Source organism: Podarcis muralis, chromosome 6 (assembly GCF_964188315.1).
Source record: "Podarcis muralis chromosome 6, rPodMur119.hap1.1, whole genome shotgun sequence".
In the NCBI taxonomy this organism is placed as follows: Eukaryota; Metazoa; Chordata; class Lepidosauria; order Squamata; family Lacertidae; genus Podarcis; species Podarcis muralis.
The window spans coordinates 97,252,139-97,265,342 of NC_135660.1; the positions used below are offsets into that span (position 1 = coordinate 97,252,139).

Consider the following 13,204-nt stretch of genomic DNA (forward strand, 5'->3'; position numbering starts at 1 on the left):
GTTGGGGGTTCTCAAAGTCTGCTGATTCCTCCTTGTGTGGGGCTGTTGCCATTTTTACTAGGTAAGCATTAGCATCCCCCCCCCCCGACTGAAAGTGGAGTGTTTTATAACACTGTACCTTTAAAAACCTGCTGAAATGTCTTGGTACAGGCTGAAACATGAGCTAGGATGAGGCCAGTCACTCCTGGGGTAGGGTGTCCCACAAGAAGGCCATGCCCCTCATGCGCGGCTGCTGCACCTCAGGCCGTGGAGGGCGACACCAAGCAGGACCTCGGTAGATTATCTCAGGGGTGAGGCAGATTCATGGGAGTGGAGGCAATTCTTAAGGAGCTCCGGTTCTGGGCTGTTTAGGACTTAAAACTAATGTTTGGAGACTCATTTCCAGCACTTTGGTAACCAGTGCAGATGACACAAAAACAGAGTTCTATGCTCTGGCCTGCTAGATCCACTAAGCATTTTGGGTCAATTTTGTAAACTCTCTTCAAAGGCAACCCCATGTAGAACATATTTCAGTATGAAAATAAACAGGGCGTAAATGAATGTGGCCAGTTTTTGTTTCTCAAGGAAAAGGTACAGTTGCTAAAAATCTAGGAGAAGTGTGACTAACTTTTTTTAATCTGAGGAGTTGACCACACCATCAGGGCACTCTTGGTCTCAAAATGAGGCCAGAAGCCAGAATGGAATGGATCTAAATAATCCAATAATATATTGGAGTTGGGTTATCATGACAACTTTGACATAGAATGATAGTTACAAAATAAGTTGGGTCAGGCTATGAAGCTTCCTTAAGAGCTGCTAGTACCACACTTTTTTAAAGAGCATTCACTGCCTCTACTGGACAGCTCAGTTGGTTAGAGTATGGTGCTGAAAACACCAAGGTTGCAGGTTCGATCCCCGTAAGGGACAGCTACATATTCCTGATTGGAGAGGGTTGGACTAGATGATCCTCAGGGTCCCTTCCAACTCTATGATTCTACTCAGCAAATCAGCTCTGGTCTACTCAGCAATGGCGGGGATTGGGTCCACAGCACATGCAATAATAGGTCTACCCTCTTTGAGAAGCTTGAATATGTCCTCAGGCTGTGGCACAAACTGAGATCTGGAACTCACAAGAAGGCGCACCAGAAGTTACCAAAACGAATTCTGTTCTCAACGTTGTGCCCTAGACAGAGCAGATAAAAGTGAATCCAGATCTTTGGAAAACCATAAATAGAAGAGGGCATCTTGGTCTAGTCACGATTGGCAAGGGCATCACTAGACGTATCAGTAGGAAAATACCCACGAGGTATCTATTGCCACAAGGGACTGACCCCCTATCCCTGCAGAGGTTTGCTATAGCTTTCCCCCTAGGTTTGGGATCAGGTGCGAGCTTGAGCCTTGAAAAACCCCCACATCTCAGCACACAGAAAACAAGCATGTAAGGAAGAAGTGTTCCAGCTTCACCTTTTCGCTGGATATTGCCCTGAAATTCCTGTATTCTGTTTTACACAATGTCCTATGCCCACTTCAGGTATCATATTTCACAGATAAAACAACAGTTGATTTCTAAAGGTATGATAGAGGTTTTTATTAGTTTTGCTTTCACCAGTACAGAAAGTGCTCTTGAGACTCCTGATCAAATGTGGTATCCAAGGTGGGAAAACTTAAGACTCCCCTTAGGTGAAGAATTCTGAAGGGATGCCTGAATTTTAGCCTGCATATGGTTAATTGTTCGTGTAACTAGGGATGAAATTGTGCTCAAACCTGCAATCAAAAAGCACCGTGTTAAAGGAGATATTTCCCTCCCACAATATGAACTTTGCCTATTGCAGCACTTAATGTGTCTTATTAATTTAGAAGGTGAAAGATGATTTGGCAAACACTCCTCTTCATATACACCTGGAAAGGGGATGGGCAGGTTCACATACAGACATTTTTCACTTGATGACTGCAATATCAAGTGATGGGTTGCATGTATGAATGGGGCATCACAGAAGAGGGGGCTTGCAGGGTTGCTTGGGCTAAACCAAGCCTCCCACCATTTGGCGGGTGTGTGAAGGGGCTCTGTGCACAAACTCATGCTTGTGTGCAGAATGCTTCTGTGTAAGGGCGTTCCCGGGTCCAATCAGTAAAACAGATCTTTGTGAGTCCATTGGTACATAACTAGTGCCTCTCCAGAAATTGCCTGAATGCACTTTGTGACTTTGTGCATTGGCAGAGGAGGTTTGACCAGCCTTCACTGCCCCACAACCTCCCTCATGTTCCATCAGAAGCCCCCTAGTTCCACAGAGAACTTTAATACTACCTCCTATAATCTCAAATGCAGTGCTTTTCAATGAAGGCAGTACACACACTCAGCTTCCACTCGTCAAGTGATAAGAAGAGATACAACAAGCGTGGGCAAACCTCCAGAGGCTACGACCTGAACCAATGGCTTCAAGTCACAAGAAAGGAGATTCCGATTAAGCATGAGGAAGAAACCTCTGATGGGAAGAGCTGTTTGACAGTGAAAGGGGCTCTCTCAGGAGGTGGTGGACTCTCTCTTCTTAGATGGCCATCCAACCTCTGCTTAAAAACCTCCATCTTGGACGCTTTAGTGGAAATTCCTGCATCGCAGGGGGTTGACCCTTGGGGTCCCTTCCAAAATTGTAATTTTAGGATTCTTTGGAATGGGAGCCCAGACTGGAAACACTTTGGTCCTGACCCAGTAAGGAACATTCGTGGTATGGACTGTGTTGCCAAATCCAGAATGGAATGCACAGAGAGAAGGAAGTTCAGGCATTTAACAAAACACTCATTTATACTACAGATGATGTGCTCATTTCGGCATCCGCTATCCCATTTGTGTGCGCTCTCTCTCTCTCTCTCTTTCTCTCTCTCTCTCTCTCTCACACACACACACACACACACATTTTTGCAAGTAACGATTTCGGCATCGGAGACAAAGCAAATGATACTTCTTATACTGTCCTTCTCCTTAGGTAGGATGCCATTAGTCTTTATCAATATGCCTATCATAAAAGCCCATGCTGGCGTATTTACATTTTCCTACAGCAACTTTTTGTGAGTCACTTGAAGTTATTCTATGGTATTACGTTTTTTGTCCCTAGTCTGGGAAAAAATTGAATTGATGCTCCAAATAATAAAATGGTCACACGCTACAAGAATGTGGCTTTCTTTTTTATCGAATTGTTTCTATCTTCCAGCCTGTTTTACAATCTGAAATCCCAAAAGACAAACTCCTAGCACATTGTAGCTTAAGGATATGATTCCATGAACACTTACTTGTTAACAAGTCCCACTGAATTCATACTTAGGACTCCAGACAAGCCCAGCTCATTTCCCACCAGGAAATCTACACTGTTCATGGCTTTCACGTCAGGAAAACCTAATTTATGAAATTATCTACACTGAAGGTGCAATGTCTTGGATTCATGTTCCCGTGTTCACTGAGGCACATGCCTACCTGTGAATGTGCTTCAAGTAGGTTGTTTTGAACCATAGGCTTGATGGCTTATACCAGGTTGAGGTACAAGTTAAGATGAGGGCTGGGGTACTGCAGAGAAAGAATGCTAATTTTGGCTTGCAAATTACACTTTACCTATTTGCTTGTGTCACAAAGGCATTCTGACCTGTGAAATAATAACGACTTGTAATAGCAATGGGACAGGGAGAGGCAGGGGCATGAAGGGCCTAACCTGACTTAGCGGGGGGGGGGGGGGGCTTCTCATCTGGCCCCACATAACCCTCAGCCCAAACTCCAACCCCTCCATTAGGAACATTATCTACTTTCTTCCACCTGCCGCGCAACACAAGGAGAGGACTATTAAGCTCACTCTTCCCCAGTGCAGAGAGAAATTGAGGCTCTTTCTCCTCTTCTGCAAGTAAGCAGTCCCCTCTCATTTGCCTGCAGGTTTGCAGCTGAGCTGTGTTGGAAGAAGGAGGTTCTGCTGATGAGTTTGCAGCAAGGAGGAGGGACTGAAAGAGCCGTTTTCCTATCCTGGAGAGTAAACGAGGTTAAGTGCTGGTCTTGGGACTGGATAGACCTGTGATCAAGTTCCTGTTGACCATGAGCCAGCAGCTCATTTCTCAGGCTAACCTATTTCAGGGAGGGTGGGGTTGTCAGCACAAAAGGGGACAAGCCCTCTATAATGTGCCCTGAGCACACGGAAGAAAAGGCTATCTTTTATTGTTTTCTGGACCAGCTTCCGACCACCCCGGTTTCTGCCCAATCTTTCCCAACCAGCACGAGCTCATTCTGAGGCACAAGGGTCTTGTGCCCATTCTTACCCCAGAGAAGTTGTTGAATTTTTGCAGAAAATATTTCCAGTCTATGGAGTGCTCTCCACGAAGCCGCTGCAGTTTGATGAGGTGGTTGAACTGTTTGTCGGAAAGCGTGAAGCAGAAGTGGTGGAGCACCTGCCGGAAATCCAAGGCAGAAACTGCTCCCGTGCGGTCCTTGTCAAAAGCAGAAAAGGCCTGCAAATAGCAGAGAAGCAAAGTAACTCTAAATAACCGGCATTTGGAAAGAAGTCATTTCTCTCTAGTAGAGCTATTACTGAGCTGTGGAAATAAATGCATAGGCAACGCACATCCCACTCGCCGCCTCAAGTATTCTGCATACAAAACGCCGCTAAGAGCTTCCCAAGGAATCCTTGCTCAACCATTTTTTAAGCTGAGCTGTTTCAATAGCTTATTCTCTTCTGGCAGGACTCATTATCTAGAGTGTCAGGTGGGAAGGCTGTTTACAACAGGCCTCCATAGCAACCAGAGGCAACCAGAGAACCTGGGGTGTTTAAAGATAGCAGGAGAGCTTAGCCGGGATGAAAAAAGATATGAGGAGTGTCGGCCTGTCAAGCAGTGGAACCTATCCCTTCCAAATGTAACTGGGTGGTGAAAGCAGGTGAGCAGCCTCATGTCCCACGGAAGAGGAGCTGCAGTCAACCCTGGCTGCCAGGCCAGGATTTGCAAACATGTGCAAGTCTCTTACACACCTGAAAAGTACACAGATACGTGTAACATCTGAATCAGCTGCAAGTTCAGCCCACTTGAGATGCCTTACTATTTATTTGTAGAAGTCAGACCCTATTCAAACAGTAACACAGTGGCTTACAATGTCAAGCAATTCAGACCTATTACAATAAAGTAAAAGGAAGATGCTAAAGGGCCCCTCAATGCATCATTTTTATTGTTTACCAGTAAGCAAGTACAAGTCTAGTACATCCATGGCATGATCATGTCTATCAGATAATTCAAGAACAGTAGCCCCCACCCACCTACTCAGGGCTCCCCCCAGAGAGTTGTGGAAGGAAGCACCAGCTACCACACTTTGTGAAGTCAGCCCCAATTAAAAACAATGGATTTGGTATCTCCAGTGCTGTGCTATCTCCTCATGCAAGACCTTGTGTAGGCAAACTAAGGCCTGGCGGCCGGATCCGGCCCAATCGCCTTCCAAGTCCAGGAATCAGCATGTTTTTACATGAGTAAAATGTGCCCTTTTATTTAAAATGCATCTCTGGGTTATTTGTGGGGCATAGGAATTTGTTCATTTCCCCCCCCCCAATATAGTCTGGCCCCCCAGAAGGTCTGAGGGACAGTGGATCGGCCCCCTGCTGAAAAAGTTTGCTGACCCCTGTGCAAGACTAATCAGGAGAAATACGAAATCCTTGCAAGGCAAGATGTTTTGGTCATTGGGGAAGATAAGACAGCAATGCAAGCGATGGATTGCAGATTATGTGACTGAGAAACAATCTTCAGTATTTCCCTAAAATCCTAAAAATGGAAGCATTCAACCGCATATGAAAAAAGGTATCAGTCGTTTTGTACCCACTCTAGCATAGTGGTGATATGTTGATGTAGCACAACTGACAAGCAGGACCGTCAAAACACCACAGTGGTACCTCGGGTTACAGACGCTTCAGGTTACAGACTCTGCTGACCCAGAAATAGTACCTCGGGTTAAGAACTTTGCTTCAGGATGAGAACAGAAATCGCGTGGCAGCAGTGGGAGGCCCCATTGGCTAAAGTGGTGCTTCAGGTTAAGAACAGGTTCAGGTTAAGAACGGACCTCCAGAATGAATTAAGTTCTTAACCTGAGGTACCACTGTATTTGAAGCACTGTCTCTTGGGCCATGACTGATGAGGTTGTGTACCTACTATGGCTTGCAGGCCAGTCTTAAGTCTGCCAGGGGGTCCAAGCTGGCCCACAACATCATCTGATAAGACCTGTGCTGGCTGCAGCCCCCTGTTCCCAGCAGAGAACAGGGGTGCACAGCCAAAGCAGCGATGTTTAATTCTCTCCCCCCCCCCCAATCTGCTGGTTAATTCCTGCTCAGCTGAGCAAGATTCCGTGAAAACCACGTCTTGGTTCAGGAAGCGGCTTGCATGACAACCCTGCCAAAATGAAGTATTTTCCTTCTCCATTTTTGAAAGGCTTTCTACACTGCAAAGGGTTTCCACAGGGAGCCATTTTCAGAGCACAAAAAGCAGGGGCAGAGCGATTTCCACAGGCAAAGCAGGTGCGGGCAGCACTGCGGGCATTTTTAGGGCCCCCTGTTTGCATGACTCCTGCTCCCAGTCTTCCACATCCTCTTTGTCCTCGAGTTCAAAGACGGGGACCACAACATTCCCTTCCCTCTCCTTGTCATAGCGATGGGCCTTTTGCTACTAAATCATGACGACTGCATGGCACCTACCTTGTATAACAAATCAGAGGAAGAGGTAACTATCTGTTTTATTTTTGCCATGGCTTCATCTATGCTGAGCTGCACAAAACTGATGGGTGGCACAGGTGGAACTGTAGGCCTTTTCCGTCGTTTGAAAGCTGCGCGGTCATCAATTACTCTTATAAAATCAAAATACGAGAGCTTGTTGTCCTGTATGCTAATCCCTAAACTAAAGGAAAAAAGAAACAGAAGATTGAATATTTATTTCGCATTTCTCAAGCATTGCTACTAGAGCTGCTGCAACTAATCACTCCATTATAGGGCTTTATATCATTCTAGAATTGCTACGTGGTTAGTATTAAATCGGCCAGTGAGGATTTTCACTATTTTGGAGCTCAGCTACACAATGCAATAACAATTCTCAATTCACATATATTTAAACTGATTATTCAGTTATTTGGATTTTTGTCTTGTGTATCCTGAAATACTGTGTTGAGGTGTGTGTGTGTGTGTGTGAAAACGTGAGTCGCAAAATTCCAGCAAATTCCTGGCTGCTTAACTTAGGAACATAGGAATCTATTTTACACTGTTGGTGCATCTAACTTGGAATTGTCCACGGCGGTCTTTCTCAACCTTGAGTCCCCAGCTAGCAGGACCCGTGGTCAGAGATGATGGGCAGCAATTATTCAGGATTTCACACAGGGGTCTCTCCCACCAAGCCCCACCTGGGGACTGAACCAGGGTCTCCACTGAGCTACAGCCTTTCCCCTACATGAGTCATTGAAAGCCTGACCAAAGAAGAAAGTCTTTCAGCACTACAATCCGTATCAGTGTGAGAGTATCAGCTCTCATCCTTCACAGTAAAAAAAGAAAGCGAAAAATGATAAAGCATTATCAAGAAGAGATGAGATAAATAAAGTTTGGCAAATGGCACAAAGGACTCAATTAAAAGAGATGGAAGACAACCCAAACAAGATTTGAGATACAGGGGTGTCCTTTCACTCTCAACTGGAAGGTCAGATAGAACATCTCCCCCCAACCCACCCCCAAAGTGTGAATTTATATCAAAACTATTTTTTACCTTCTTCAGGTTTGGGATTTGTTTAGCACTGTAATGGAAATATGAATGCTTGGCTGTAATATTTTGTAACCCATTGATGAAACGTTTTGTCATTTTATCATATTAATCTCATAGATTTAAACTGCATTTTTTTATATTTAGGATGTAGATGATATCCCTACAAACTTTAAATTAATATTAATGAAAAATTAATTTTAAAATTGCTGTTTGTTTATTCATTTAAAACATCGTATAATTAAATTAGCATCTGTTTTTGTCCTGTAGCTCTAAGGATCAATAAACCCATTTGTAGACACTGATCATAAACATACCAAATGATATCTCATCAAGCCCTGCATAGCAACTGTTTTTCTCCAAGGGCCATTTTGAGAAGTGAAGAACAAAGAATCTTGTCTGCAATCCCCAAAGTGACCTAACAGCAAGATCTGTTGCCACAGGCCCAACCCCAAAGAGTACTCACTAATGGTTCATTGTCATCCCGTGGGTATAGCGCAGTATAAAAAATTAATTGATACTAATACTAATAATCCTGGGAAAATGTGACAGGTGTGGTGCTGTAGGATTCTGTCCTGGGCCCGTTGTTGTTCCATGTCTTTATAAATGACTTGGTTGAAGGAACTGAGGGGATGCTCATCAAATTTGCAGATGACACCAAACTGGGCCAATGCCACAGAAAACAGAATCATAATTCAAAATGACCTTAACAGATGGAGATCTGGGCCCAAGCCAACAAAATGAATTTCAATCGGGACAAATGTTTGGTTCTACACTTAAGCAGGAAGAACCGGATGCACAAATTTAAGACAGGAGACACATGGCTTACCAGTAGGACATATGAAAAGGATCTAGGGGTAGACCACAAGGTTAACATGCAGTGTGATGCGGCAGCAAAAAAAGACTAATCCCATTCTAGGCTGCATCAGCAGATGTATAATGTCCCAATCAAGGGAAGTAATAGTCCGCTTTATTCTACCTTCGTCAGATCCCACCTGGAGTGCTGTGTCCAGTTCTGGGCACTACAATTTTAGAAGGATACTGGCAAGCTGGAATGTGAGCAGAGGAGGGCAACCAAAATGATCGAGGGTCTGGAAACCAAGCCTTATGAGAAACAGTTAAAGGAGCTGGGTATGTTTAGCTTGGAAGACAGGAGACTGAGAGGAGATATGAGAACTATCCTTAAATGTCTAAAGGATTGACACATGGAAGATGACGCAAGCTTGTTTTCTGCTGCTCCAGAGGGCAGAACCCAAACTTCAAGTTACAAGAAAGGAGATTCTGAATAAACACCAGGAAGAACTTTCTGACAGTAAGAGCTGTTTGACAGAGGAGCCGACTCCCTCAGGTGGTGGAGGACTCTTCTTCCTTGGAGGTTTTTAAGCAGAGGTTGGATGGCCATCTGTCATGGATCCTTTAGCTGAGATTCCCGAAGTGAAGGGGTCTAGGGGTCCCTTCCAACTCTGCAATTCTACAATTCTAAGCATCTCTTTCTCCACAGCCTGGCAGCCAAATTCCACAGTTGTTGTCCCTCAAGCAGGGTTGGCTCAGAGGCCTCGAGTTCCAGACCCTCAAGCAGGAACAGCTCCAGGTTTGGGGGAGTCTTTCGGAAAAATCCTCACCATCACCACTTGCTGACAGAGAAGGCAGCTGAGTGGTAACAGCAGCTGAAAACAGAGAGCAGACTGCTGCTGTTGCACCTAGTCGTCGTCACCACCACTTGCTTGCTTGCTTGTGTGGATATGTACTCAGAGGTGGCCCCCGCTGCTTGCCTTCTGCCTCTGTGGAATGGACACAAAGGAAGAGCCACCAAGGAGGTCATGCTGCCCTAAAACAGAGGGCGGGCAACCGTGGCTACTGATGCTTCTCAGCAGTGGTGGGGAACCACAGGCCCCTCAGCAGTGGCCGGAGGATGCCAAGAAAGACATTTCCCATGTTTACTTCTGGCTAGGTTCAAAACTGGGAAAGGAGTACGACAAGGCTGTATATTGTCTCCCTGCTTATTTAACTTATATGCAGAATTCATCATGCGAAAGGCTGGGCGGGATGAATCCCAAGCCAGAATTAAGATCGCCGGAAGAAATATCAACAACCTCAGATATGCAGATGACACAACTTTGATGGCAGAAAGTGAGGAGGAATTAAAGAACCTTTTAATGAGGGTGAAAGAGGAGAGCGTAAAGTATGGTCTGAAGCTCAACATCAAAAAAACGAAGATCATGGCCACTGGTCCCATCACCTCCTGGCAAATAGAAGGGGAAGAAATGGAGGCAGTGAGAGATTTTATTTTCTTGGGCTCCATGATCACTGCAGATGGTGACAGCAGCCACGAAATTAAAAAACGCCTGCTTCTTGGGAGAAAAGCAATGACAAACCTAGACAGCATCTTAAAAAGTAGAGACATCACCTTGCCAACAAAGGTCCGTATAGTAAAAGCTATGGTTTTCCCAGTAGTGATGTATGGAAGTGAAAGCTGGACTATAAAGAAGGCTGATCGCCGAAGAATTGATGCTTTTGAATTATGGTGCTGGAGGAGACTCTTGAGAGTCCCATGGACTGCAAGAAGATCAAACCTCTCCATTCTGAAGGAAATCAGCCCTGAGTGCTCACTGGAAGGACAGATCCTGAAGCTGAGGCTCCAAGACTTTGGCCACCTCAGGAGAAGAGAAGACTCCCTGGAAAAGACCCTGATGTTGGGAAAGATGGAGGGCACAAGGAGAAGGGGACGACAGAGGACGAGATGGTTGGATAGTGTTCGCGAAGCTACCAGCATGAGTTTGACCAAACTGCGGGAGGCAGTGAAAGACAGGAGTGCCTGGTGTGCTCTGGTCCATGGGGTCACGAAGAGTTGGACACGACTAAACGACTAAACAACAACAAAATGATACATTTAGCTCAATGCCAGAGGTGGGAAATTCAAATGGGAGTGGGGGAAGGAAATAAACTGACATTTTACATGCTTTAACAGTGTGCAGAATTGGCCACCTGGAAGCTTTACTTTTGGTCTAATAATAATAATAATAATAATAATAATAATAATAGGGTTAGCCCTGATTTCTTCCTCACAAAGAAGGAAATTCTTTGGCCAAGGTTGCTAGCACAGATCTAAAGCAGCAAATCCCATTTCTGGCATCAAACACTGAAGTACCTTTTGTGGCCTGTTTGCTCTGTAAATCACTCAGTGACGACTCTTTCCAAAATCAGAATATTCATTGGTGACAATGACTAATTAAATGGCGGGAGGATGAAGCCGTTTTAACAAAGAGGATGCCAGAAAAAGAAATAAAATGTACAGACCCAAATATCTGCTGCTAAAAACTCCCCCCTCCCCTAAAGAGCACATTCAAGAGCATTGCTTTTGCATCTTGCAGCTGCAGAGTGCGCCAATCCATGCATTAGCCTGTGTCAAGCTGGCTCCGATGTTGGGGAAAAGGAAATAATCAACGCACTTCAGCAGAGGAATAAATTGCCAAGTTGGTATTAAAATTTTAGTAATAAAACCAAATGCATATGCTAATCTACTCTATTATTTAAGGCGGGGGAGAAAAGACTCTTTTCGATCTGGAAAGGACTAGTCTGCAGAAAATTACAATGAATGGAAGTGTTTATCATCAAAAAGTCTTTGAGGAAAAGAGCACACTGCAAAAATTCTTATTAGAGGCTTAATTCAAGGGAGCTTAATCACTCGATTTATAGGTGGAGTGAAAAGATTTTGTTTAGGTTTCTCTTCTCCTCCTACCCTCTCTTCTAAAAGAGAGAGAAAAAATCTTTTTTGAAAATGTAATTCTACTGAATCCTACATTCGCATATGATCAAGTCCATCTTAAGTTTTCTGGTGCTCAAAAAGATAAATATATTCTACATTTAACAGGTCCCAAGTGTTCTTTGCTCTGATTAGTTATTGCCTGTTCCTTAGCTTACACAAAAAGCTTCATGTTATTTCTCTACAAAAAAGTACATATATTTGCACAATAGTTTAAGTACGGTAAGTACAGATTATAATTGCTGTGCAATCCCAGAAAATGAGTAAGAAAATGAATAATTTTTCATATTGGACCAGCCACAGTTACCAAGAGCATTACCTTTTAAACGGTTGTAAAACAATGGTATTGTTCACCTGTTTTTCTCCTTAACTTTCACATACTTAAAACAAAAACAAAGCAACTTGTTTTCTAAAATTGGTCATGGTACTAGATGGGTAGCTTTCCAATTCCTTGGACTGCTTAATTTGTTTCAGGTGCACCAGATGAACACCAGTGAGGATGTGTAAACACTGGAGGTGTGCTACTTGTAGAACAAAAGGTCACTGGGACTAAAGCTATCTTGAATTAAAATATGTTTGTAAGATCTACTACCTATCGCATACTTTTGCAGAAAGAGAAGTTCAAACCCTACTCAACCAAGGATTGACGCTTACCTGTATCGAAATAAATCAGACATATATTATCATCAAGATCATTACGATCAAAGTAAGAGTCCACTGGTTGAGCAGGAATAGTTAGATAAGCTCAGGAATGTATTGAACTAGGATAGCTCCATTAAAGCTGGGGCAATTATAACAACCTGTATAGAAGTTCACTGTATTGTTCGTAGCCGAGGCAGCAGTTAAAGTCTTCCAGCAACTTGCGGAGGTTGCCCACCGATATGCAGCCTTCTCTGTTTTTATCCTGCGCCAAGAAGGCCTTGTGGAAATCATGGGAGCATTCGTGGTACTTGTCCCTGAAAGAGAACCAACGCTCAGTTTAGCTTTCCCGATAAAGAAAAATCCTAATGGATCGGCTTGTATAATTCAGACGCATGACTCACCAAGCCAAAGGCAGCCTAACTTCCAGCTCTGTAATGTGGCTTCCCAGAGCCTCAATAAGCCACCGGCAGAGTAAGTGACATGTCCATCACTTAAGCCAGGGGTCAGCAAACTTTTTCAGCAGGGGGCCAGTTCACTGTCCCACAGACCTTGTGGGGGGCCAGACTATATTTTGCAAAAAAATCCCTATGCCCCTCAAATAACCCAGAGATGCATTTTAAATAAAAGGACACATTCTACTCATGCAAAAACACCAGGCAGGCCCCAAAAATAACCCAGAGATGTATTTTAAATAAAAGCACACATTCTACTCATGTAAAAGCACACTGATTCCCAGACCATCCGTGGGCCGGATTTAGAAGGTGATTGGGCCGGATCCGGCCCCCGGGCCTTAGTTTGCCTACCCTTGACTTAAGCCACAATACACGGCTGAGTGAGCTGCATGCTGTGTTGCGGGTAACAATTTCTGAAGCCCCGATTCAGAAGGCAAGTGGGGCAACGTTCGGTATGAGAAGAACTTTGCCTTTGTGGTATTGAGTTTAATAAAGCCAGGAGACAAAACAGAGCCTGGTGATTTTGGCCAGCTATTAATGTTGCCACGTGGGAAGCATGGCAGCTTCAAGTCCTTTCACGCATTTGCTCCCAGGACGTCAGACTTCCCTTCCCCTTCAAGAGCCATAA

At 44.3% G+C, this 13,204-nt stretch overlaps 1 protein-coding gene across 5 annotated transcripts in view; it reads right to left on the reverse strand.

The window, feature by feature from the left end:
- EFCAB6 (EF-hand calcium binding domain 6) overlaps positions 1–13,204 on the reverse strand; it is a 103,236-nt gene that overhangs the window by 16,629 nt on the left and 73,403 nt on the right. For all 5 annotated transcript variants that reach the window (XM_077930769.1, XM_077930768.1, XM_028728725.2 and 2 more), the window contains 3 exons: positions 12,283–12,438; positions 6,675–6,873; positions 4,270–4,458 (listed from right to left, as the gene is read on the reverse strand). In XM_077930769.1, coding sequence (XP_077786895.1) covers positions 4,270–4,458; positions 6,675–6,873; positions 12,283–12,438 — 544 coding nt within the window. The remainder of the gene's footprint in view (positions 1–4,269; positions 4,459–6,674; positions 6,874–12,282; positions 12,439–13,204) is intronic.